This window comes from Oncorhynchus mykiss, chromosome 24 (genome assembly GCF_057628025.1).
Source record: "Oncorhynchus mykiss isolate SJ-2025 chromosome 24, ASM5762802v1, whole genome shotgun sequence".
NCBI lineage: Eukaryota > Metazoa > Chordata > Actinopteri > Salmoniformes > Salmonidae > Oncorhynchus > Oncorhynchus mykiss.
The window spans coordinates 12,345,046-12,368,330 of NC_143045.1; the positions used below are offsets into that span (position 1 = coordinate 12,345,046).

At 45.2% G+C, this 23,285-nt stretch overlaps 1 protein-coding gene across 2 annotated transcripts in view; it reads left to right on the forward strand.

The window, feature by feature from the left end:
* Positions 1-15,671, forward strand: part of LOC110503322 (uncharacterized) — a 90,362-nt gene extending 74,691 nt beyond the window's left edge. Inside the window, exons 25-38 of one of the 2 annotated variants that reach the window (XM_036961613.2) lie at positions 84-212; positions 611-739; positions 981-1,142; positions 1,506-1,634; positions 1,896-2,024; positions 2,603-2,734; positions 8,039-8,167; positions 8,657-8,785; positions 9,744-9,872; positions 10,449-10,577; positions 10,883-11,011; positions 11,627-11,755; positions 13,736-13,864; positions 14,366-15,671. In XM_036961613.2, coding sequence (XP_036817508.1) covers positions 84-212; positions 611-739; positions 981-1,142; positions 1,506-1,634; positions 1,896-2,024; positions 2,603-2,734; positions 8,039-8,167; positions 8,657-8,785; positions 9,744-9,872; positions 10,449-10,577; positions 10,883-11,011; positions 11,627-11,755; positions 13,736-13,864; positions 14,366-14,445 — 1,793 coding nt within the window. In that variant the 3' untranslated portion in view covers positions 14,446-15,671. The remainder of the gene's footprint in view (positions 1-83; positions 213-610; positions 740-980; positions 1,143-1,505; positions 1,635-1,895; positions 2,025-2,602; positions 2,735-8,038; positions 8,168-8,656; positions 8,786-9,743; positions 9,873-10,448; positions 10,578-10,882; positions 11,012-11,626; positions 11,756-13,735; positions 13,865-14,365) is intronic. The other variant, XM_036961615.2, reaches the window with a different exon arrangement.
* Positions 15,672-23,285: the final 7,614 nt, after the last annotated feature.

A 23,285-nucleotide genomic window follows, 5' to 3' on the forward strand; every position in this document is an offset into this window, starting at 1 on the left:
CCACTTCATATTAGTGCTATTGTATAAAATGCTGACTTATATTTAAGTATATGACTGTGTATCCTGTCCTGTGTGGGAGGCAGCCTGCCCTGAGGGTGGTTTCGGGAAGAACTGTAGCCGGAGCTGTGAGTGTCAGAACGGGGCCACCTGTGACCACATCAGCGGCCGCTGCAGCTGTGGAGCCGGATGGACCGGAGCCAGATGCCAAGAGGGTGAGTGGCTCATCGGTCAACCCAGTATAGGGCCCAGTCTGACCTTAAACTAACCTTAACCTAACCTTAAACTAACCCAGCACATCAGGAGCTCTGCATGGAACTGAAATCTCTCTTCTACCAGAATATCTTTCTGCAAAATATTCCCTAAAACAGCAAGTGATAGGTGATTAATATTAATTTATTCCAATTACGATTAAATATCACAGCAGTTGGTGAGTGTATGAATAGAATAATTGTATGTGTTTGGTCTGTGTAAGTTGTTTTCGAACATAAACTCAGTGCAGCCTAACTGAATCCTCATCCTCATTTCTATCTGTCTGAATTGTATTGAACAATGACATCCTCTGATTAAATGTATTTTGTGTGTGTGTTTGTGTGTGTACTACTGTGTTCAGCCTGTCCTGCTGGGAGGTATGGAGAGGACTGTTCCCAGCTGTGTCTGTGCCAGCATGGAGGCTTCTGTGACAGCGTGACTGGCCAGTGTTCCTGCCCCAGAGGATGGACCGGAGCAGCCTGCGAGCTGGGTGAGTCCACCCCTCTGTCCCTGGAGGTCAAATCAACCAGAGGATTTAGGGCGTTCATAGCTGTACTCACCTTGGTCCAAATCTAACCTGGGATCAAATTCTTGTGCAAATCTCCCATTGGCATCAATGCATGATTTACTAGAAAGCCCAAGTCAGTAACATGGATTCCTGGTTAGGATTCAGCTCATTGTGTGGTGGATATATTGTGTGATCTGAGGCCTCTGTTCTCTGCCTCTCCTAGACTGTGGGGAGGGGTCCTATGGAGAGGGGTGCACACAAACCTGCAGCTGTCAGAACGGAGGGGCGTGTGACAGAGTGACTGGGGGGTGTAGCTGTCCCCCTGGCTGGACTGGAGAGCACTGTCAGACAAGTGACCTGACATCACTGCTTCCAAATGCAAGAGGTGCATCCCAATAGTTTAGACTGGCTTCCTCCCTCATCTCTTTGGATAGGTGAAAGCAGTCTGTCAGAAGCCAACGTAGAGATATGCATTCTGCTACCCTGTTCAGTGTTGATGAAGGACAGGAGTTGAGGAAAGAAAGCCACTAATGACTATTGAGATAAACCCAATCACCTGTTTCTGTCTTTAAAGGAGAGAGCAGTTGGGTCATGTTCTGAAGGGAGAAAACATTTTGAAACATAATTAAATGGGGAAGTCCTACCTGTACTTTTCAAATAAGAACACAGATGTTCGTTTTCAGACCGTTTCTAAACCATATTGCTACGTTGTGCCCTACTGAACACCACCCATGTGTCTGTGCTGCAGCCTGCCCAGACGGTCTCCATGGAGAAGGGTGTGAGCAGAGGTGTCAGTGCGGCCACGGGACAAGCTGCCACCGTGTGACAGGCAGGTGTAAATGTCACCCAGGATGGAGAGGGGCCCAGTGCGACAAACGTGAGTGTCGGAGCCGGAAAGGGACCCTTTGGAAACAACACATTATCAAATCATACATACTTAAGTTATACTATGAGAGGTCAACTCCGTAGAAAACAATTGACATTCGTTTTTCAAATCCATCCATGTTTTAATTGAATGCATACCTGGGACTGTGTTCATCTTTATTTAAACAAGGCAGTTATACACACAACAACAATTGTCACTGTTTAAAGTGAATATACATTAGTTAGTGATGAATGTGTGTCTGATGTGCCCCAGCCTGCCTGCCTGGGGTCTACGGTGCTTCCTGTGCCCAGCGGTGTCAGTGTCAGTCTGGGGTGTCCTGCCACCACGTTGCTGGGACATGTGGCTGCCCTGCTGGTCTCACTGGGAATGGCTGTGAGGAGAGTAAGAGCACATCCCTACCATCTCACCACCTCTCTTTAAACACACACACACCCCCACACCCTCCTCTCTCCTCTCCCCCTCTCCTCTCCCCCCACTCCCTCCTTTCTCTCACACACTCAGCAGACATCTGATAAACGTTACACTCGGGTTGCCAAGTAAAACAGGAGACATTGTTTTTGTCTCCTGGGTGGATAAGGGCTTTTGGAAGGCAGACTTGCATAATGACAGCGCTGTAATTGCCTCTTTAGTCTGGAGTCGTTTCTTATCTGTCCTACACGCTGCCTCAGTAAGTGCTGTGGTTTCAGGGAGAGAAAAAAACATGTTTGTTTCAAAGATTTATCTTCCCTTGTGTGACTATGTGAGTGTCTGTGAACTACTGCATTGTCTGAGTGTGAATGGGTATTTGAATGTGAGTGAGTGCTTACATTTTATTATGTCCGCATAGAGATTGGGTTTCGAAATGAATGTACAAGCATACACCATGTTGCAATGTAAACCAGATCATATTGAGTGTTTTAGTGTGTGCCTCTATGTCCATCTCCTTCCGTCCTTATTGTACATGCTTGTGTCTCCTGCAGCGTGTCCATCAGGTGTGTTCGGGCTGAACTGTAGCCAGATGTGCCAGTGTTCTGGGGACCATGAGCAGTGTCACCCTGTCACTGGAAGGTGTACTTGTCTGCCTGGTTACTACGGAAACCGCTGTGAACTCAGTAAGTAGTGACTAGTGTTGGGTAGTCCACTTCTGTGAAATGACTGTGTGGCTTCAACAATGGAATTGCAGTGCACTATACGAAGAATGAGTTTGAATAAGTGTACTGTCTGTCTTTGTCTCTCTGTCTCTGTCTCTGTCTCAGTCTCAGTCTCAGTCTCAGTCTCAGTCTCAGTCTCTGTCTCTGTCTCAGTCTCTGTCTCTGTCTCTGTCTCTGTCTCTGTCTCTGTCTCTTTTTCTCTCTCTCTCTCTCTTTCTCTCTCCCTTTCTCTTTCTCTTTCTCTTTCTCCGTTTCTCCGTGCAGGGCAGGCTAAACATGGCCCCGGGGTAATTTTGGTTGTGGTAACCGTAACCTCTGATTCTTTGGTATTCTGGTCCATTAATATTAGTATTTTCAAAACGTCTAAATAAAAATATCAAAAAGTTCATACAAATGTACATTTTCGTTAGTTTATCATACTCACTATATTGAAACACATTTAATTTAAAAGCCCATTCCGTAAAGAATGTTACAAACTGGAGTTTACTTAGTTTGAAGAGATGGTGATTGGGTCTAAAATTGGTATTCAAAAGTCAGTGTCTTTGTCTTTAACTGCCATTTCCTGAAAGCCAGACAACACATTTTTTCTTCGGTTCAGAAGCATCTTCATTCACCACATTTTTTGGGTTATTCTTAGACATAATTTCCAAATGTTTGCAGTGCCTTCAGAAAGTATTTACACCCCTTGACTTTCCACATTTTGTTGTGTTACAAGGTGGGATTAAAGCTAACAAAACTACCTAACTAACTAGCTGGCTAGCTCACTTGCTCGCAAGACTAGCCAAGTTAGCTGCATTGTTGTTTGCATGCAATTGGCTGTGGTCTTGAGGCATTGTTCAGGGCTTAAATGCCCCACAAGGGTTTAGATGCCCCACCATCTCTTAGCTCAAGGTAAGGGACATTTAGCTTATTAACATTTAAACGTATAAACTGATAATGAATTCCAAACACAAATGAAAGCATGATGTTAGCATGAAATGTACCATCCCATAGTGTTTCATTCAATAAAAATTAGACTTCCCACATTTTGTGGAAAAGGTGGGATTAAAATGGATTTAATTTGTCATTTTTTGTCAACGATCTACACAAAATACTCTAAGTGGAAGAAAAATTCCTACATTTAAAAACGAATTATGAAAAATAAAACACGAATATATCTTCATTACATAAGTATTCAACATATGTATTCAATACACCTTTGGCAGGAATTACAGCTGTGAGTCTTTCTGGGTAAGTCTTTAAGCACTTTGCACACCTAGATTGTACAATATTTGCACATTATAATTTTTTTAATTCTTCGAGCTCTGTCAATTTGGGAGTTGATCATTGCTAGCCAGCCATTTCCAAGTCTTGCAATAGATTTTCAAGCCGATTTAAGTCAAAACTGTAACTAGGCCACTCAAGAACATTCAATGTCGTCTTAGTAAGCAACTCCAGTGTATGGCCTTGTGATTGAGGTTATTGTCCTGCCGAAAGGTGAATTTGTCTCCCAATGTCTGTTGGAAAGCAGATTGAACCAAGTTTTCCTCCAGGAATTTGCCTGTGCTTAGCTCTATTCCACTTATTTTTATCAACAAAAAATACTCCCTTGTCCAAGATCTCAGCGATCACTGCCTCATTGCCTGCATCCGTAATGGGTCAGCGGTCAAACGACGTCCACTCATCACTATCAAACGCTCCCTGAAACACTTCAGCGAGCAGGCCTTTCTAATCGACCTGGCCGGGGTATCCTGGAAGGATATTGATCTCATCCCGTCAGTAGAGGATGCCTGGTTATTTTTTTAAAATGCCTTCCTCACCATCTTAAATAAGCATGCCCCATTCAAGAAATGTTGAACCAGGAACAGATATAGCCCTTGGTTCTCTCCAGACCTGACTGCCCTTAACCAACACAAAAACATCCTATGGCGTTCTGCATTAGCATCGAACAGCCCCCGTGATATGCAACTTTTCAGGGAAGCTAGAAACCAATATACACAGGCAGTTAGAAAAGCCAAGGCTAGCTTTTTCAAGCAGAAATTTGCTTCCTGCAACACAAACTCAAAAATGTTCTGGGACACTGTAAAGTCCATGGAGAATAAGAACACCTCCTCCCAGCTGCCCACTGTACTGAGGATTAGGAAACACTGTCACCACCGATAAATCCACTATAATTGAGAATTTCAATTAGCATTTTTCGACGGCTAGCCATGCTTTCCACCTGGCTACCCGTACCCCGGTCAACAGCACTGCACCCCCCACAGCAACTTGCCCTCCCCATTTCTCCTTCTCCCAAATCCAGTCAGCTGATGTTATGAAAGAGCTGCAAAATCTGGACCCCTACAAATCAGCCGGGCTAGACAATCTGGACCCTTTCTTTCTAAAATTATCTGCCGAAATTTTTGCAACCCCTATTACTAGCCTGTTTAACCTCTCTTTCGTGTCGTCTGAGATTCCCAAAGATTGGAAAGCAGCTGCGGTCATCCCCCTCTTCAAAGGAGGGGGACACTCTTGACCCAAACTGCTACAGACCTATATCTATCCTACCCTGCCTTTCTAAGGTCTTCGAAAGCCAAGTCAACAAACAGATAACCAACCATTTTGAATCCCACCATACCTTCTCCGCTATGCAATCTGGTTTCAGAGCTGGTCATGGGTGCTCCTCAGCCATACTCAAGGTTCTAAACAGTATCTTAACCGCCATCGATAAGAAACAATACTGTGCAGCCGTATTCATTGATCTGGCCAAGGCTTTCGACTCTGTCAATCACCACATCCTCATCGGCAGACTCGATAGCCTTGGTTTCTCAAATGATTGCCTCGCCTTGTTCACCGACTACTTCTCTGATAGAGTTCAGTGTGTCAAACCGGAGGGCCTGTTGTCCGGTCCTCTGGCAGTCTCTATGGGGGTGCTTCAGGGTTCAATTCTTGGACCGACTCTCTTCTCTGTATACATCAATGATGTCGCTCTTGCTGCTGGTGAGTCTCTGATCCACCTCTACGCAGACGACTTCTGTCCCTTCTTTGGACACTGTGTTAACAACCCTCCAGACGAGCTTCAATGCCATACAACTCTCCTTCCGTGGCCTCCAATTGCTCTTAAATTCAAGTAAAACTAAATGCATGCTCTTCAACCTATCGCTGCCTGCACCTGCCCGCCCATCCAACATCACTACTCTGGACGGTTCTGACTTAGAATATGTGGACAACTACAAATACCTAGGCGTCTGGTTAGACTGTAAACTCTCCTTCCAGACTCACATCAAACATCTCCAATCCAAAGTTAAATCTAGAATTGGCTTCCTATTTCGCAACAAAGCATCCTTCACTCATGCTGCCAATCATACCCTTGTAAAACTGACCATCCTACCGATCCTCAACTTTGGCGATGTCATTTACAAAATAGCCTCCAATACCCTACTCAATAAATTGGATGCAGTCTATCACAGTCCCATCCGTTTTGTCACCAAAGCCAATATACTACCCACCACTGCAACCTGTACGCTCTCGTTGGCTGACCCTCGCTTCATACTCGTCGCCAAACCCACTGGCTCCAGGTCATCTACAAGACCCTGCTAGGCAAAGTCCTCCCTTATCTCAGCTTGCTGATCACCATAGCAGCACCCACCTGTAGCATGCGCTCCAGCAGGTATATCTCTCTGGTCACCCCCAAAACCAATTTTTCCTTTAGCCGCCTTTCCTTCCAGTTCTCTGCTGCCAATGACTGGAACCAACTACAAAAATCTCTGAAAACACTTATCTCCCTCACTAGCTTTAAGCACCAGCTGTCAGAGCAGCTCACAGATTACTGCACCTGTACAGAGCCCATCTATAATTTAGCCCAAACAACTACCTCTCCCCATACTGTATTTATTTATTTTGCTCCTTTGCACCCCATTATTTCTATCTCTACTTTGCACATTCTTCCACTGCAAATCTACCATTCCAGTGTTTTACTTGCTATTTTGTATTTACTTCGCCACCATGGCCTTTTTTTGCCTTTACCTCCCTTATCTCACCTCATTTGCTCACATTGTATATAGACTTATTTTTTTACTGTATTATTGACTGTATGTTTGTTTTACTCCATGTGTAACTCTGTGTTGTTGTGTGTGTCAAACTGCTTTGCTTTATCTTGACCAGGTCGCAATTTTAAATGAGAACCTGTTCTCAACTTGCCTACCTGGTTAAATAAAGGTGAAATAAATAAATAAATAAATAAATAGAATCACAAGCATACCCATAACATGATGCAGCCACCACCATGCTTCTACACCTGCATTGCTTGCTGTTTGGGGTTTTAGGCTGGGTTTCTGTACAGCACGTTGAGATATCAGCTGATGTACGAAGGGCTATATAAATAAATTCGGTTTGATTTTGATTTGATGCTTGAAAATATGAAGAGTGGTACCCAGTGATGTATTGTGTTTATTTTCCCTATGAATCAGGCTTTATATTCAGGACATAAAGTAATTTTTTTTTTTGCAGTTTGAATTTTAGTGCCTTATTGCAAACACAATGCATGTTGTTGGAATATTGTTATTCTGTACAGGCTTACGCTTTTCACTCTGTCAATTAGGTTAGTATTGTGGAGAAACTACAATGTTGTTGATCCATCCTCAGTTTTCTCCTATCACAGCCATTAAACTCTGTAACTGTTTTAAAGCCACCATTGGCCTCATGGTGAAATCCTTCCTCTCCAGCAACTGAGTTAGGAAGGAAACCTGTTTCTTTGTTGTGGCTGGGTGTATTTATATACTATCCAAAGTGTAATTAATAACTTCACCATACTCAAAGGGTTAAGCACATATTTAGCACATATTTTAAATTCAAGCTGAAACACAACAAAATGTGGAAAAAGTCAAGGGGTGTGAATACTTTCTGAAGGCACTGTCATGTTGTCAAATTTTTATTCTAGATGACACATAAAAAATATGGTGGCGGGAATGGGCTTCCATAGTTTTACGTGGCTCAGTGCAGCCGGCAGCTACTCTGACAATTTCAGAATGTAACAGGCTGTAAAAACTCAATAAAACAAGTCTCAAATATAAGGAAAATGTCTATACATTTCAGCTCTTTCAAAAACATTGCTCTGCTATTACCATATATAGTGTAGTGTGTTGAGCTCAACAAGAAAATTCTATTTACACTGCCCTGCTCGGAGAAGGGCAACTTCTGGGCTAATGACGTACGAGACCTCCGAGAACCTCTTGAGAACCTCTCCAAAATGTCCCTTTGCTATCCTCAATGTGAAATGTCTTTCTTTCTCTCTCTCCTTTACCCCAGAGTGTCGTGAGGGATCATATGGGCTAAACTGCAAGGCCAGATGTAAGTGCAGCAATGGCGGCCGCTGTGACACCGAGACAGGGACCTGTGAGTGCCCACCTGGCTTCCTAGGAGCTGACTGCAGCATTGGTAAGTCTGCAGCCCACCTGGCTTCCTAGGAGCTGACTGCAGCATTGGTAAGTCTGCAGCCCACCTGGCTTCCTAGGAGCTGACTGCAGCATTGGTAAGTCTGCAGCCCACCTGGCTTCCTAGGAGCTGACTGCAGCATTGGTAAGTCTGCAGCCCACCTGGCTTCCTAGGAGCTGACTGCAGCATTGGTAAGTCTGCAGCATATCTGTCATGGGTGAAAATGAACCATCTTTGACAAGTCATCTTCTGACTATGAATCAGAGTCTTCTATGAAGAATAAAGATAAACACAGTGTTCGGCTAGGAATCGGTCTGAAGACTGTTGGGATTTGACATGATTAGACAGATGAACGCGAGGGCTCCGTCACGCCGCTTCCACTTGCTGAGTCATTCCTAATCAGTGAATACTTTAAGGAAGGAGGAGGAAGAAAAGAAACTGCACTTTTATATCATTTGAATGGTGCCTTCATGTCTTTCTTCGTACTGCCAGGTTGTCCGGCGGGGCGCTCTGGGCAGGACTGTGCCCATCTGTGTTCCTGTGGGGAGGGAGGGCAGTGCCACCCTGTGACTGGGAGGTGTATCTGTGCCCCAGGTAATATCGGGCAGTCCTGCCAGCAAGGTAATAATGACTTTTACATAACAAATAACCTTGTGTCTATGGGCCATTGAGTATGTGAAGAGCAGTTTTGGGCTCCCGGTCCGTCACTGTTTGTCATGCACCAGTAAATGTTTGAAGCAGGCTATGAACTCATCAAGAACACAGAGTCTGATTGGCAACTGGGAATCCACCACAGGAGGTTGGTGGCACCTTCACTGGGGAGGACGGGCTCGTGGTAATGGCTGGAGCGGAATGAGTGGAATGGTATCAAAAACATCAAACACCAGGAAACCATGCCATTCCATTGACTCTGTTCCAGCCATTATTATGAGCCTTCCTCCCCTCAGCATCCTACTGTGGAATCCACCCAACCAACCAACCAACCAACCAAATTAGCTTTCAATGTGTATTTAGTTCTTCTGGAGAACAGAAGCAGGGTTATTGAGTTTCCCTAACCTCGCCTTTTATCAGTAGTTCCACTGGGGTGCAAACGGGAGTTTCCATCCATTCCAGACGATGGTGTTCGTAAGCGCTCTGCTCTCCTAGTGAGCACCATACGTCTGTGAACGTGCCACTGCTTATGTTCCTGTGTTGAATGTTTACAGAGACCTATAAGTAGCTCGTTTTCCATGTTCCGTGTCGATGGCGTTGGCGAGGAAACAAATAAATAAACAGGGGAATCAAAGTGATTCGCTTATTGTTTTCCCAATCTAAATTACCCAGAGAAACATGATTATTCTTTTATATCGCTGCCAAATGAGACCACTTTGCCATCTCGCTAATTAACTGCTGCTTAAATAAACTTGTGTGTTTGTGTGTGTGTGTCGGTGTGTAGTGTGTGTGTTTAACTGTGTGGTGGGCTCACTGCTGGCTGGGTAGCTAAAGGACAGAACTACACGTAATGCTGGCCTTGGTAGTGCTGTGATGATGATGATGATGATGATGATGATTACTATCGAACGCCTTGCTGTTCCTCCAGCTTGTCCTAGGGGGCGCTATGGGCTGCAGTGCAGGAACACGTGTGTGTGTCGGAATGGAGCGCTGTGTGAGGCCAGGGACGGGACTTGCAGGTGTGGGCTGGGCTGGACGGGACCACGCTGTGAGACAGGTAACCTCAGGATGACATCAACACAACATCCGGATAACGTTAGTATAACGTCAGGCAGGGCAAAGGGTCAGCTGAGTTTAATTGTGTTTCAGTACTACTTTAGTTTACCTGTCTGTTCTTGAAGTTGCTTCGTTTTTTTTACTCTGTGTGTTACAACATTGAAACAATGCTAGATGACCCAACAGCCATGACAAAACAATGTGTTATTTTGAATAGTAGCTACCAGCAGTCACTGTGAGCACAGTTAACTTCCCATATCCCTGGCTTACAGTGTGTCTCTATGTTTATATCAGGTAATTCCACTGTTATGTGTGCAGTATCAGTTACAGGTCACAGGATGCTGCTGAGGGGAGGACGGCTCATAATAATGTCTGGAATGGAGTGAATGGAATGGCATCAAACACATGGAAATCACAAACCATTCCATTGATTCCGTTCCAGCCATTACTCTGAGCCCATCCTCCCCAATTAAGGTGCCACCAGCCGCCTGTGGTAAAAGTACAGACAGATGGAATGTTGGTTGTGATTGTTGTGTTGTTGTTACTGTATGTCTCTACCATATGTCTGTGTTTCCAGTGTGTGTCCAGGGGAAGTACGGACCAGACTGTGCACTGGATTGTCCCTGCCAGAACAACGGGACATGTGACCGCTTCACTGGCTGTTGCAGCTGCACTGCCGGACACTACGGACACTCCTGTGAACACCGTATGTTGTTGTTTTTTAAATTATGGTTAGGGAAAGGAGTTTTTCCTCACCATGTGACCTGTCCAGGTCAAACTCCTGGCCCTATATTTCTAATGAAGGAGGAGGTGGGTTGTGTTCATGTGAGCACACAATGTTTAACATTTCCAACAAAAAAGGAAAATTAGCGTCTCTTATTGTTAGTCCCTTCTTGTTTCAATCTGTTTCTAACATTTGGTGCCAAATGAACATGATTGTGATGATTGGTTACGCTCTTGTATGAGAAACTAACAACAAAACGTTTTCCTGTGTTCTCACCCTGTCCCCAGGGTGTCCCTCTGGATTCTTCGGACAGAACTGTGCCCGTGCGTGTGACTGCCGGGCGGGACAGACATGTGATCATGTGACGGGTCGGTGTGTGTGTCCGCCTGGCTACCGTGGCTCCCTGTGTCAGAGACGTGAGTACTGAATGACAGAGGGGAAGATCACACAATCTGATTCACACTCTGGTCTCATATAGAGACAGGAGGGTCAGCACTTCAGTTCTCTTTAATAACAGGAAAGCCATACGTGTGGGTATTACAAACATACTGTACATATGCATTTGTGATGGCATTTTTTTGTAGTGGGTGTGTGTGCGTGCATGTCTATGAAAACGATAGAGAGAGAGTACATACAGTATGAATACGAGCATGTGTTGGCACTTCTCTGTGAGCAGGCAGATAGGCAGGCAGACGTGGTTATTGGATGAGATACAGGTGTTTCCAGGCAGCCACAGCGGAGACAGACTGTTTAATGCATTCCTGTTGCATCTCTGTGGCCTCCTCCCTCCTGCCTCCTCCCTCCTGCCTGCTCTGGGCTCCTCAGCTCAGTGTGAGGACCTACATGCCCACTTCAGCCCCAGCAGGAGAGCACTGAGCACTGCAGAGCAGCTGCAAGACAGACAGATAGTTTACCCTCTATAATGAAGTAATAAAGACAGACCTGTGTGAGTGTGTGTGTGTGGGGGGGTGAGACACATAGTACACACAGGTGTGTGTGTGTGGGTGTCTCACTGTGTCTGTTTGTCCCAGGGTGCGAGGCTGGCAGGTTTGGGGAGGGCTGTCAGCAGTCATGTGACTGTGTTGGGGGGGCCCCCTGTCATCCAGCCATGGGACAGTGTCTCTGCCCCCCAGGGAAGACTGGACAGAGATGTGAAAAAGGTACGACCTCCTCTACACTGCAACAGCGCTCTATGTCTTGCAGTACTGGATCTTAGGTATGCCTTTAAAACTGAGAGCCTTCACCGGCTGCTACATGTTGATTTGTACTGTTTTGTGCATGTTAAATGTACAACCAGACGGAAAAAAACTCTAGACCACCTTTACTCCACACACAGAGACGCATACAAAGCTCTCCCTCACCCTCCATTTGGCAAATCTGACCATAATTCTATTCTCCAGATTCCTGCTTACAAGCAAAAATTAAAGCAGGAAGCACCAGTGACTCTGTCTATAAAAAAAGTGGTCAGGTGAAGCAGATGCTAAACTACAGATTACAGTCCAGATTACAAGCAACATCCGCACTGAGCTAAAGGGTAGAGCTGCCGCTTTTAAGGAGTGAGACTCTAACCCGGAAGCTTATAAGAAATCCCGCTATGCCCTCCGACGAACCATCAAACAGGCAAGCGTCAACACAGGACTAAGATCAAATCGTACTACACTGGCTCCGACGCTCGTCGGATGTGGCAGGGCCTGCAAACTATCTCTATTGCACTCCACACTGCCCTTTCACACCTGGATAAAAGGAACACCTATGTGAGAATGCTATTCATTGACAACAGCTCAGCGTTCAACACCATAGTGCCCTCAAAGCTCATCACTAAGCTAAGGACCTGGGACTAAATACCTCACTCTGCATCTGGATCCTGAACTTCCTGACGGGCCGCTCCCAGGTGGTAAGGATAGGTAACAACACATCCGCCACGCTGATCTTCAACACGGGGGCCCCTCAGGGGTGCGTGCTTAGTCCCCTCCTGTACTCCCTGTTTCTCATGACTGCATGGCCAGGCACGACTCCAACACCATCATTACGTTTGCCGATGACATAACGGTAGTAGGCCTGATCACCGACAACGAAGAGACAACCTATAGGGAGGAAGTCAGAGACATCAACCTCTCCCTCAATGTGAGCAAGACAAAGGAGCTGATCTTGGAGTACAGGAAAAGGAGGGCCGAACAGGCCGCCAATAACATGTACAGGGCTGAAGTGGAGCGGGTCGAGAGTTTCAAGTTCCTTGGTTTCTACATCACCAACAAACTAACATGATCCAAGCACACCAAGACAGACGTGAAGAGGGCACGACAAAACCTATTCCCCCTCTGGAGACTGAAAAGATTTGGCATGGGTCCTCAGATCCTCAAAAAGTTCTACAGCTGCACCATCGAGAGCATCCTGACTGGTTGCATCACCTCCTGGTATGGAAACTGCATGTCCTCCGACCGCAAGGCACTACAGAGGGTAGTGCGTACGGCCCAGTACATCACTGCGGACAAGCTTCCTACCATCCAGGACCTCTGTACCAGGTGGTATCAGAGGAAGACCCTAAAAATGGTCAAGACTCCAGCCACCCAAGTTATAGACTGTTCTCTCTGCTACCGCACAGCAAGCGGTACCGGAGCTCCAAGTCTAGGTCCAAGAGGCTTCTAAACAGCCTCTACCCCTAAGCCACAAGATATCTAATCCCCCCCTCTTCTACCCTGCTGCTACTCTCTGTTATTATCTATGCATGTACATATTACCTCAATTACCTCGACTAACCGATGCCCCCGCACATTGACTCTATACCGATACCCCATGTATATAGCCTCGCTATTGTTATTTTACTGCTCTTTCATTATTTCTTACTTTTTTATGTATTTTCTTAAACTGCATTGTTGGTTAAGGGCTTATAAGTAAGCATTTCACTGTAAGGTGAATACCTGTTGTATTCGGCACATGTGACAAATACAATTTGATTTGATTATATGCCTATACCTAAAAGAAAAATGACTAGTCATTTACTGTATTTAAATCTGCCAATTTATTTATTGTGTGCTGTCTCCCTCCATCTTTTCTTCGTTGTGTCGGTCTTTCTTCTGCCATTCTTTCCACTCTTTTCTGTCATTCTTTCTCTCTCTCCGTCTCGCATGTCTGTCCGTCAGACTGTGGAAGAGATCGTTTTGGTCCGGACTGCTCCCTGCAGTGCCAGTGTTCCCATCAGGCCCAGTGTGACGCTCGTAATGGCCGCTGTCTGTGTCCTGTTATCTGGCTGGGCCCCACATGTACGGAAGGTACTGTATACACGCACAAACACACATGCATGCAAACACAAACACATGCGTACACACACAGCCACACACACACGCAAACACAAATGCAAACACACACAGACTCATACAGACACACACCTCAAACACACATCGCCCTGATGAGTGAATGATACCTACCGCCCATCACAGCAGACACCAAGGACCAGAGTTGTAAAGCTGAACCAGGTTTTCATGAAATAGTGCGTTGGTAAGTGTGTTAGCCTCAGGCCTTCAGCTCTGTGTGTCTCCCTGTCTCCCTCAATAGCCGCTCCGGCCTCTGACAGTTATTTTAATCCACACCCAGAGGGGTGTCTGGCTTGAAGCTGTCTCGGTTTCCCCCACAAGCCCAGTTTACGGGAGACCGTCCAGATCGACCAGAAAACACCCTAGCTCACCAGCAACTCCCCGAACGCCAAAGAACATTTGCTTTTGATTTCTAGAAGGTGCCAAATGTATTTTTGTCTGCCTCTTCTCTCTTTTCAGGACTACTAGAAACTGCAGAGGTCCCAGCGTTGGGCTTCTCTCCCTCCCTGAAGAAGCCGTCTGGTCTTTCCCACTCGTAGCGCACTGGAGGCCCCACATCCCAAACTAGATGTCCCAAATACCCCCGCAAGATGTCTCAAACACTGAACACTCAGCAAGGTTCCCCAAATATGCAATCAGGGATCCTAGGGAGTCAAGGGAAGGCTGTGTACAGTTGGACAGATGGATAGATGGATAGAGTTATACAGCCAGAAGGTGATTCAGGTCTGGACCAGACACACAAGGTAATGTATTCTTATGTCTACACCTGTATTCTGCACATTTGGTTGAGAAATTTGGCTTTTTGGGAGCCTGCAGAAAGGTGCAGAATGCCGGTTTAGTTAGAGAGAGAGAGCAGGCTACACAAGCACCTGGAACATTAATGTGCTGCTGGTGGTGGACATTGGAAATGTCACCTGAGCTCTATTGTGCTCCCTGCCTGATTGTCTCAGGACTGGACCCATGCCCCAAGTCAACTGTTCTAGCCTGTCATTAACCACAGGTCAAACACTTCCTGTACATTCACAACGTCTCTGTCCTCACCCCAATGCGGCTTTGGGCAGCCAAGTACAGGGGTGGGCACTACGGTGCTGGAGGGGCACAGTGTGTGCAGACCATCACTATCACACATGATTAATAAAGCCCATGGTTAGGTGATTAGTGGAATCGGGTGTGTTAGAGCTGGGCTGGAACAAAAGCCTGCAGCCTCCTATTGCTTACCCGTGGCCTAGCCTCAGAGTCATTGGTCAGACTGACATGGGAGCAACAGCCATCACTCCCAAAGTGTCCACTGGTACTGTCTCTCCTTTTGACGGTACTCTGTCATACTATCATATCGTATACAGTGAGACTATTTTGTGTTGTATTTTACTGGTTTCTTTTGACAGTGTGTGCCTGATTGCTTGTCATAAAGTGTTAATATATTTAGAAATGGCTTTTAGTTGTTCGTTCGATTTGATAGGATCACTTACTGCACTGTCAGATCAGGAAAGTCACGTATCAATTCATCACTGCGGTTACTGTCTGTTACTGTAAGTGTTTCAGTTCAATGGCACTATGACCTATAGACGTCTTAGCCAAGTAATATATCAGTATATTTTCATGTAGAAGGGTTTTTAGAATATTGCAAAGCATTTGAACTGTACATCAGGATACTGCCATTCATACCACTCATAACATGTACTGTACTATGTGCCTGATGGCAGGCTTTATGTAAATGGTGCTATTTTGATACATCTTGAATTTCTATCAAATTCTCTTTTTACTACATGTGGTACATCTGTCTGTTATTTCTGTCCCTAATATCGCATCACCACATTTAGGAGAGAGGCCATTTTATTTGGGAGCAGTGTAGCATGGTATTGGGTCCTCTGCCTGGGAGCTTAGAGAAAGGCATGTCAGTGGGGTGTGGGGGTGGTATGAATGGGGGAGAGTAGCGGGGGTCTGAGACGGCCTGTCACAGAGCAGTGATGGAGGATTGGAGACCAGGGAGCACAGGCTCTCCACAGATCAGCCAGGGAGGTCAAGAGGTGAGAAATGAGCCAGACCGTTACCTAGTACGAAACCTGTCAGAAAGTGTGTGTGTGGGGGGGGGGGGCACCTGAGCATAGCAGAGGTGGAGAGGAGGAGGGGGTGGCTGGGACGTCCGTCTGTCCCCCAGGCATTTCTCAAGTGCAGTGGAGCGTCTCCAGCATCCACCGCCGGCAGGTGTCTGGACCAGGCGTGGACCAGGCAGCCTACATCGGCCGCCTCCGTCCCCGGGTGAGTGATGTGCAAGCTGGGCCGCGAGCGCAAGACCGAGCCCCTGGCTGATGGATGGGGGGCTACTCGGCCTGGACCCGTGTTGTGACAAGCAACAGATGTTCTCCAATAATGTTTATCAGCCGGGCCTTCATCTTCAGATGACACACACCTGTTTCCAGTCAAACAGCCCCACAGAGGCCATCCATCCTCCCAGACCTGGGTGGCCACAGAGGGCTCTATTCCCAGCCCTTATCCACCTCCCCATCTTTAATACCCAACCCTTTCCATCACACAGCTCCCTCCTCATCTCTAATCCACCTCTCATCCCCCAGTCCCCCCTGAGCAACCCTCCATCCCCAGTCCTAATCCCGTATTTCATCCATCCTCCTCAACCCTAATCCTATATTTTATCCACCTCTTCCTTCCCATCACTAAAGGGCTCCTTGCACATCATTGATCTACCTATCACCCCCGCCCCCACCTACAGGCCTCCATCCCCTCCCCATCTCTCACCCCTGCCCCCACCTCTACAGGCCTCCACCCCCTCCCCACCTCTCACCCCCGCCCCCACCTCTACAGGCCTCCATCCCCTCCCCACCTCTCATCCCCCAACCCACCGTACTACTACCCCTTCACTTCAGACCTACTGTAATCTCTCTGGGCTAGACAGAGGCTGTGCTGAGCTGTGCCAGGCCTGAACACAACACAGCACTGTGGTCATGGTGGGAGCAGGCAGAGTTTTCAGGGCCAAGTGAGGGTGATCAGAGCAGGAGGGGGTTGGGAGGAGGGTAGGCAGGAAACCGGCGATGAAATAGCCCGTTGCAAGGTAAGATCACATCTGGGTAATTTTTCGCTGTAATTAAGCGTACACTCCACTCTCTCGGCAAAGAGCGATTTCTATCACTTCGTTGTCTTACGTCGTGAAGATTTGTAGCCTACTTCTCTCGCTCCCTCTGTGTTCAGTCAGATCTCACGAGGGCAAGTCATTTGAACTGGAACGGACAAAGCAAGCGGCTCCGATAAAACCCCAGGGGGAAATCATTTCAACGCGTCGTCCTGCGCCATTTGTTTGGTTGTTGCGTAGGAAAATAAATGTGAAATGCCAAGCCTGCTAAAAGATGGGTATCTAGGAACTCTCCCACACTCTGACTGTTAACACCACGCAAGGGATGCAAAGGCTTCCTTTTGTTTATTCATCTGTTCTAGTCTGACAATGTGTGTAGTTTACTTGAATTATTATCACAATCAACCCACAATATCTACTCCAACAACTGAATGTTCTCACTGTTGAATCAAGATGGCCCTGTGATGATAATAAATCCTCATGTGTGAAAGTTGGGCACAATTCCGACTTAGAGATCGTGCCTTTCTTACGCACTTCTCAGTAGTTGTCTTCTTCTTCGGTGGGGTTTATCGGCGGTTGGCATCCAATTGCCGCCACTTACAGTACAGGAGATTGGGACAGAGACAGGGGGAAACTAAATGCTACCTGCCCTCTTAAAAAAGATAACAAAATATTTGAGACTATATCTAATGAAGTTCTACACAATATATTCTTTAAACTAATTTCCTGTATCCCCTTCTCCCTCATACTCTCCCACGATGATCCTCAACACTGGGGCCCCTCAGGGGTGCATGCTTAGTCCCCTCCAATGCTCCCTGTTCACCCACGACTGCATGGCCAAGCACGACTCCAACACCATCATTAGGTTTGCTGACGAAACAACAGTGGTAGGCGTGATCACCGACAACGATGAGACAGCCTATAGGGAGGAAGTCAGAGACAACAACCTCTCCCTCAATGTGAGCAAGACAAAGGAGCTGATCGTGGACTATAGGAAAAGGAGGGCGGTACAGGCCCCCATTAACATCTACGGGCTGAATTGGACCAGGTCGAGAGTTTCAAGTTCCTTGGTTTCCACATCACCAACGAACTATCATGGTCCAAACACACAAAGACAGTTGTGAAGAGGGCACAACAACACCTTTTCCCCCTCTGGAGACTGAAAAGATTTGGCATGGGTCCCCAGCTCCTCAAAAAGTTATACAGTTACACCATCGAGAGCATCCTGACCAGTTGCATCACCGTCTGGTATGGCAACTGCTCGGCATCCGAACATAAGTGCGTATGGCCCAGTACATCACTGGGGCCAAACTTCCTGACACCAAGGACCTATATACTAGGTGGTGTCAGAGGAAGGCCCTAAAAATTGTCAAAGTCTCCAGTCACCCAAGTCATAGACTGTTCTCTCTGCTACCACACTGCAAGCAGTACCCGAGCACCAAGTCTAAGACCAAAAGGCTTGTTTTTACACTGCTGCTACTCGCGGTTTATTATCTATGCATAGTCACTATACAAATTCCCTCGACTAACCTGTGCTCCCACACATTGACTCGGTACCGGTACCCCCTGTATAAAGCCTCTTGAAATGCATTGTTGGTTAAGGGCTTGTCAGTAAGCATTTCTCGATAAGGTTGTATTCGGCGCATGTGACTAATACAATTTGATTTGATTTGATAACGTTTTGACAGACAAGCTGTCTTCATCACCCTGATAACGTTTCGACAGACAAGCTGTCTTCAACACCCTGATAACGTTTTGACAGACAAGCTGCCTTCATCACCCTGATAACGTTTTGACAGACAAGCTGTCTTCATCACCCTGATAACGTTTCGACAGACAAGCTGTCTTCAACACCCTGATAACGTTTCGACAGACAAGCTGTCTTCATCAGGGTGATGTTCCACTCCGCTAGCCAGCACTTCGCCTAAATAGGTCTGCTTTTTTTTGCGAAAGAGATTTATACTTCAACTTTATACTTCAACGAAAGATCATTTCCGACGGTGTGCTTACGGTGGATTCATAAAAGATACTGAGAATAAAAAACTTGCTTATGCAGGTTCTAAGAAGCCCATTTGTAACATACGCACATGTGATCTCTAAATCTCAAATTAACTTAAAATTGACAGCACCTGAACGTGCCTTACAATCAGCAATTTCCCGTTATAGAGTGCTAGCACAAATTAGGGTTTCGTCAGGAATAGCTACGAGCCAAAAGAGAAAAGCAAACTCTTTGGAAGACGAGATCCCGGCGATGGTAGAGGAGATTGAAGACGGGCAACACATCTTATTTGGTGGACTAAATAGTGTGTTGACAAACAAAGCCAGACAGGTAGCTTGGGAGTGTGTCGCGCTGCAGTGAACGACGTGGGGCAGCAAGACAGAACTGTGGCTGATGTGAAAAAGAAATGGTTTGACAAACTGCAAGGGAAAAAAATAATAGCCCTACATAACCAGCAGGAAGATCACTTACGTCAAGTCTAGACTTTGAGTAGAGATAAGATAATTTCCATGTCAAAGTAAGGTTTTATAAATAACTACTTATACATGGTTTTCTGTGTGAAGTCATACTTAAGATCAAAATTGATCGTAAGTCTATTTTATAAATGAGGCCCCTGGAAAACTGCATCAATTAGATTAGCCTGATACTAAAAAAGGACAAAAAACCACTAAACTGCTCTTCGTTTAGACCTATCAGTTTGCTAGGAGTTGATGTTAAAATAGTCTCTAAGACACTTGATCGCAGGTTGGAGGTCCTATATCCAGACCTCATCAGGCTGGCTTTGTCAAATCCAGATTTGGATCGGACAATGTGAGACGTGCTTCGAATATCATAAACCACCTTGGCAGAATTAAAGACCCTGCACTCATGGTCTCTCTTGATGCCGAAAAGGCCTTCAATAGAGTTGAGTGGCAATTCTTGTTAGCTGTATTAGAAAAAGTTAATCTGGGTGACTCTATTCTGACCCATCAGCGTCAGTTCACACAAATGGTAAATTATCAGAAAGATCTCCTATTGGTAGGGACTGTCGTCAAGGCTGTCCTTTATCTCCTGCTCTGTTCTCGTTTGTCATAGAACCACTGGCTGAGGCAATAAGGTCTAGTAATAACACCAGGGGCATCTCAATGGGTGACGAAGGGAATAGGATTTCATCATTTGCTGATTATGTGTTTTTATACATGTCTAAACCAGAGACCTTTGTCACTGGAGTAACGGACATCATATCTGAATATGGTAACCTGTCAGGGTACAAAATTAACGTGGACAAATCCATGGCTTTACCTTTTGAATATACCCTCTACAATCAACTTAGAAATGATGTCTCTATTCCAATTGACTGAAACAGGCTTAAAATACTTGGGCATATATGTTACTCCAAATCTTAAAGACCTGTTCACTTCAAATGATATGTCTTTGCTCACAAAGATTAAACAGGACCTGGTTAACTGGTCTACCCTACAAAACTCTCTTTTTGGCATGATTAATGTCGTCAGGATGAATATCCTTCCTCGGCTATATGATCTATTCCAAAATATCCCCTGCCATCTATCTTTTTTCAGAAAATGAATGCCAATATATCTGAATATATCTGGGACAATAAGCCTAAGGATGTAGGAGGGGTCTCTTTGCCAAATCTACATTACTGGTCTGCTCAGATCAAGCACATGATTAGTTGGCGCCTAGACCGATGCCACTCACTTTGGGTTGGGATGGAATCAGTAGCATGTCATTCAAGAGCATTAGCTTCCTTACCATTTATTAATAGCTTTGAAAAAAATCCAGGCCTTATCTGACATTTTTACAGCACATAATACACTCTTAGCTTGGAAAGATAAGGAGTATTGGACTTCTGGACTGGAAAAAAAAGGGTATTGCTGAATTTACGCCTTTATTTACTCAGGACACTTTTAAATCGTTCCAACAGATAAAAGCTGAGTTTGACGTACCCAACAAAGATTTTTAAAGTACCTACAATTTAGACACTTCATAGAGGGTCAGAAGGAAGTCGATAAACTACGTTTCCAAATGACTGAAGTTGAAAAACTATTTACGAATCCTCCTGTTCGAATCCTACTGAGGTTTAATCCACGACATACATTATAATTTACTGAACAGAAGTGCCTCATCCTATGATGCGTTGAGACATGTTTGGGAGAGAGACGATGGACTTGCACTCGGTGAGGAAAAATGGTCTTCTATCTGTGAAAGGGTCTACCCCAAATGCACCTCCATAAGCAAACAATAATCATTCCATTTTTTTCATAGAACCTACTTTACACCTGTCCGCCTTCACAGACAGGATACTGGCACCTTCATGCTTTTTCACAGAATCTATATTTGCTCTACTTTGTTTGTAAATGTTGTGTTTGACCCTGACACTGAACGTTTGTTCAATACCCTTGTTTACTTACCCAAAGAATGCATATTGTTATTTTTGCCCACACCTGAAGTACCATCTGCGAGAATGTGGCTTTCTCAAGCTTCTGCTATTCTAACCCTACTTTTTAGAAAATCTGGTCTCCATTGAGGTCCTATTTAGAAAACCTCCCATAAATGACACGTTATAATTGTGATGTTTTTATATATTTTCTGACTGCCTTTTTTGTATAGTGTTTTTCTGTATTCTAACTCCTACTTAGTCTGTGTCGTGCACTTTGTTTGGTTTCTATGTAACCTCTGTGAAATGACATTCTAACATTCTAATAAAAAGATGATTACAACAACAAAATACTCTCATGTAGATTATTTAGGCACATTTTAGGGTTAGGAAAGTATGTATGAATCATTAAAAAGAAAAACAGGTTTGGAGAGCCTTGATGTACACAATATATTGATGAATAAAAAATACAGTGGTTTGATTCATTCTGAAAGTTGTCATATTCAAGTTCCATCCATGAAATATTGGAAGGTGGAAAAAAAGTGCACAATAGAGGTTGAACAATAGTCCTATAAATCTACCCTCGTTCTGACTAATCATGGAACTGTACGAACCATACGCCAGGCTCCAGGTTTAACCTGCTACGTGTGGTCTGTTCCACAATGATTCTAATAGGCTACATGTCCTAAATTACTGTACAGCGTTAGCCTAATATGATCCAGTAATGCTAGTGGCCCTCAGGAACAACTGCACAGACGTGACAGAGGAAAGAAAGGTCAATGGAATGGAATGATGCGAAATATAAGGAAACTAACACTAAAGTGACAGTTATAAATGTATGTGGGTATTACTCATTGTGGCTAATATTGAGCATGATATAAATTGTAAAAGGAGAAAAGCCGGACATAGGCTATAATTAAAGCAACTGCAGGTTCAGCTCTACAGAAGCCTATATCTTGCGTGCCCAAATTTCACCCACGCAAATTATGGGCACACTTACAATAACGGAATAAAGGCACATCTATTTATAGCCCATTTCACTGTGGAAAAGGGGCCCAATACATGTGGCTGGTTTCACATTGATCTCCAGGGATCATAAGGAAAAATGATCTAAAACAATCACTATGTGTATTTACAATCCCCTTCTCCAAACGGATTTCTCCTTTACCTAGTTCTTATCACTAGCTCTTATCGCTAGCTCTTATCCATGTATAAATGATAATGCATGGAGAATGCTGTGTATTTCTATTGGAAAAAGAAGGTAGATGCCTTTTCCTGTAGACACCTCCGCCACACCTTCATTTCGTACATCACCCTGATGAATAGCATGCAGTTTTCATGCTTAAGTTCAAGGTCAGAATAAGTATAGAGAGAGAAGTGCATAAAAAGGGAATAGCTTTCCCTTTATGTGTGCTTAACTCCGGTGGGAATTGGGGCCCTAGTGAATTGATCTCATCTAGAAACACAGTTTGGTGCACTTGTTCTATGTCCACCACTGGATGGCGCTGAGCATGGTGCAAAAAAACAAGAATTTATACGAAGAATCTTGACTCTCCCTACCTGACCATGAGACAACTGTGTGTGTGTGTGTGTGTGTGAAGGGGATATCTGAATGTATTTATTCTGAATCATTGTCTCTGTCCCAGATGGCACCTTAATTCCTATAGTATGCACTTTTGAGCAGGGCTCTAGTCAAAGGTAGTGTGCCTTGTAGGGAAAAGGGTGCAATTTGGGACGCACTTAAACTGGTAGTCCTAGTCTTTTTTCCGGTATTCAACAACAAACTCAAAGTGGTTCCGCTAGCATGACTGCCCTGATTAAGACTGTCATATTAAAACCATGTGCATGGCAGTTCCCCTGGCCTGTTCCCCTGGCCTGTTCCCTTGGCTTGTTCCCCTGGCCTGTTCCCTTGGCTTGT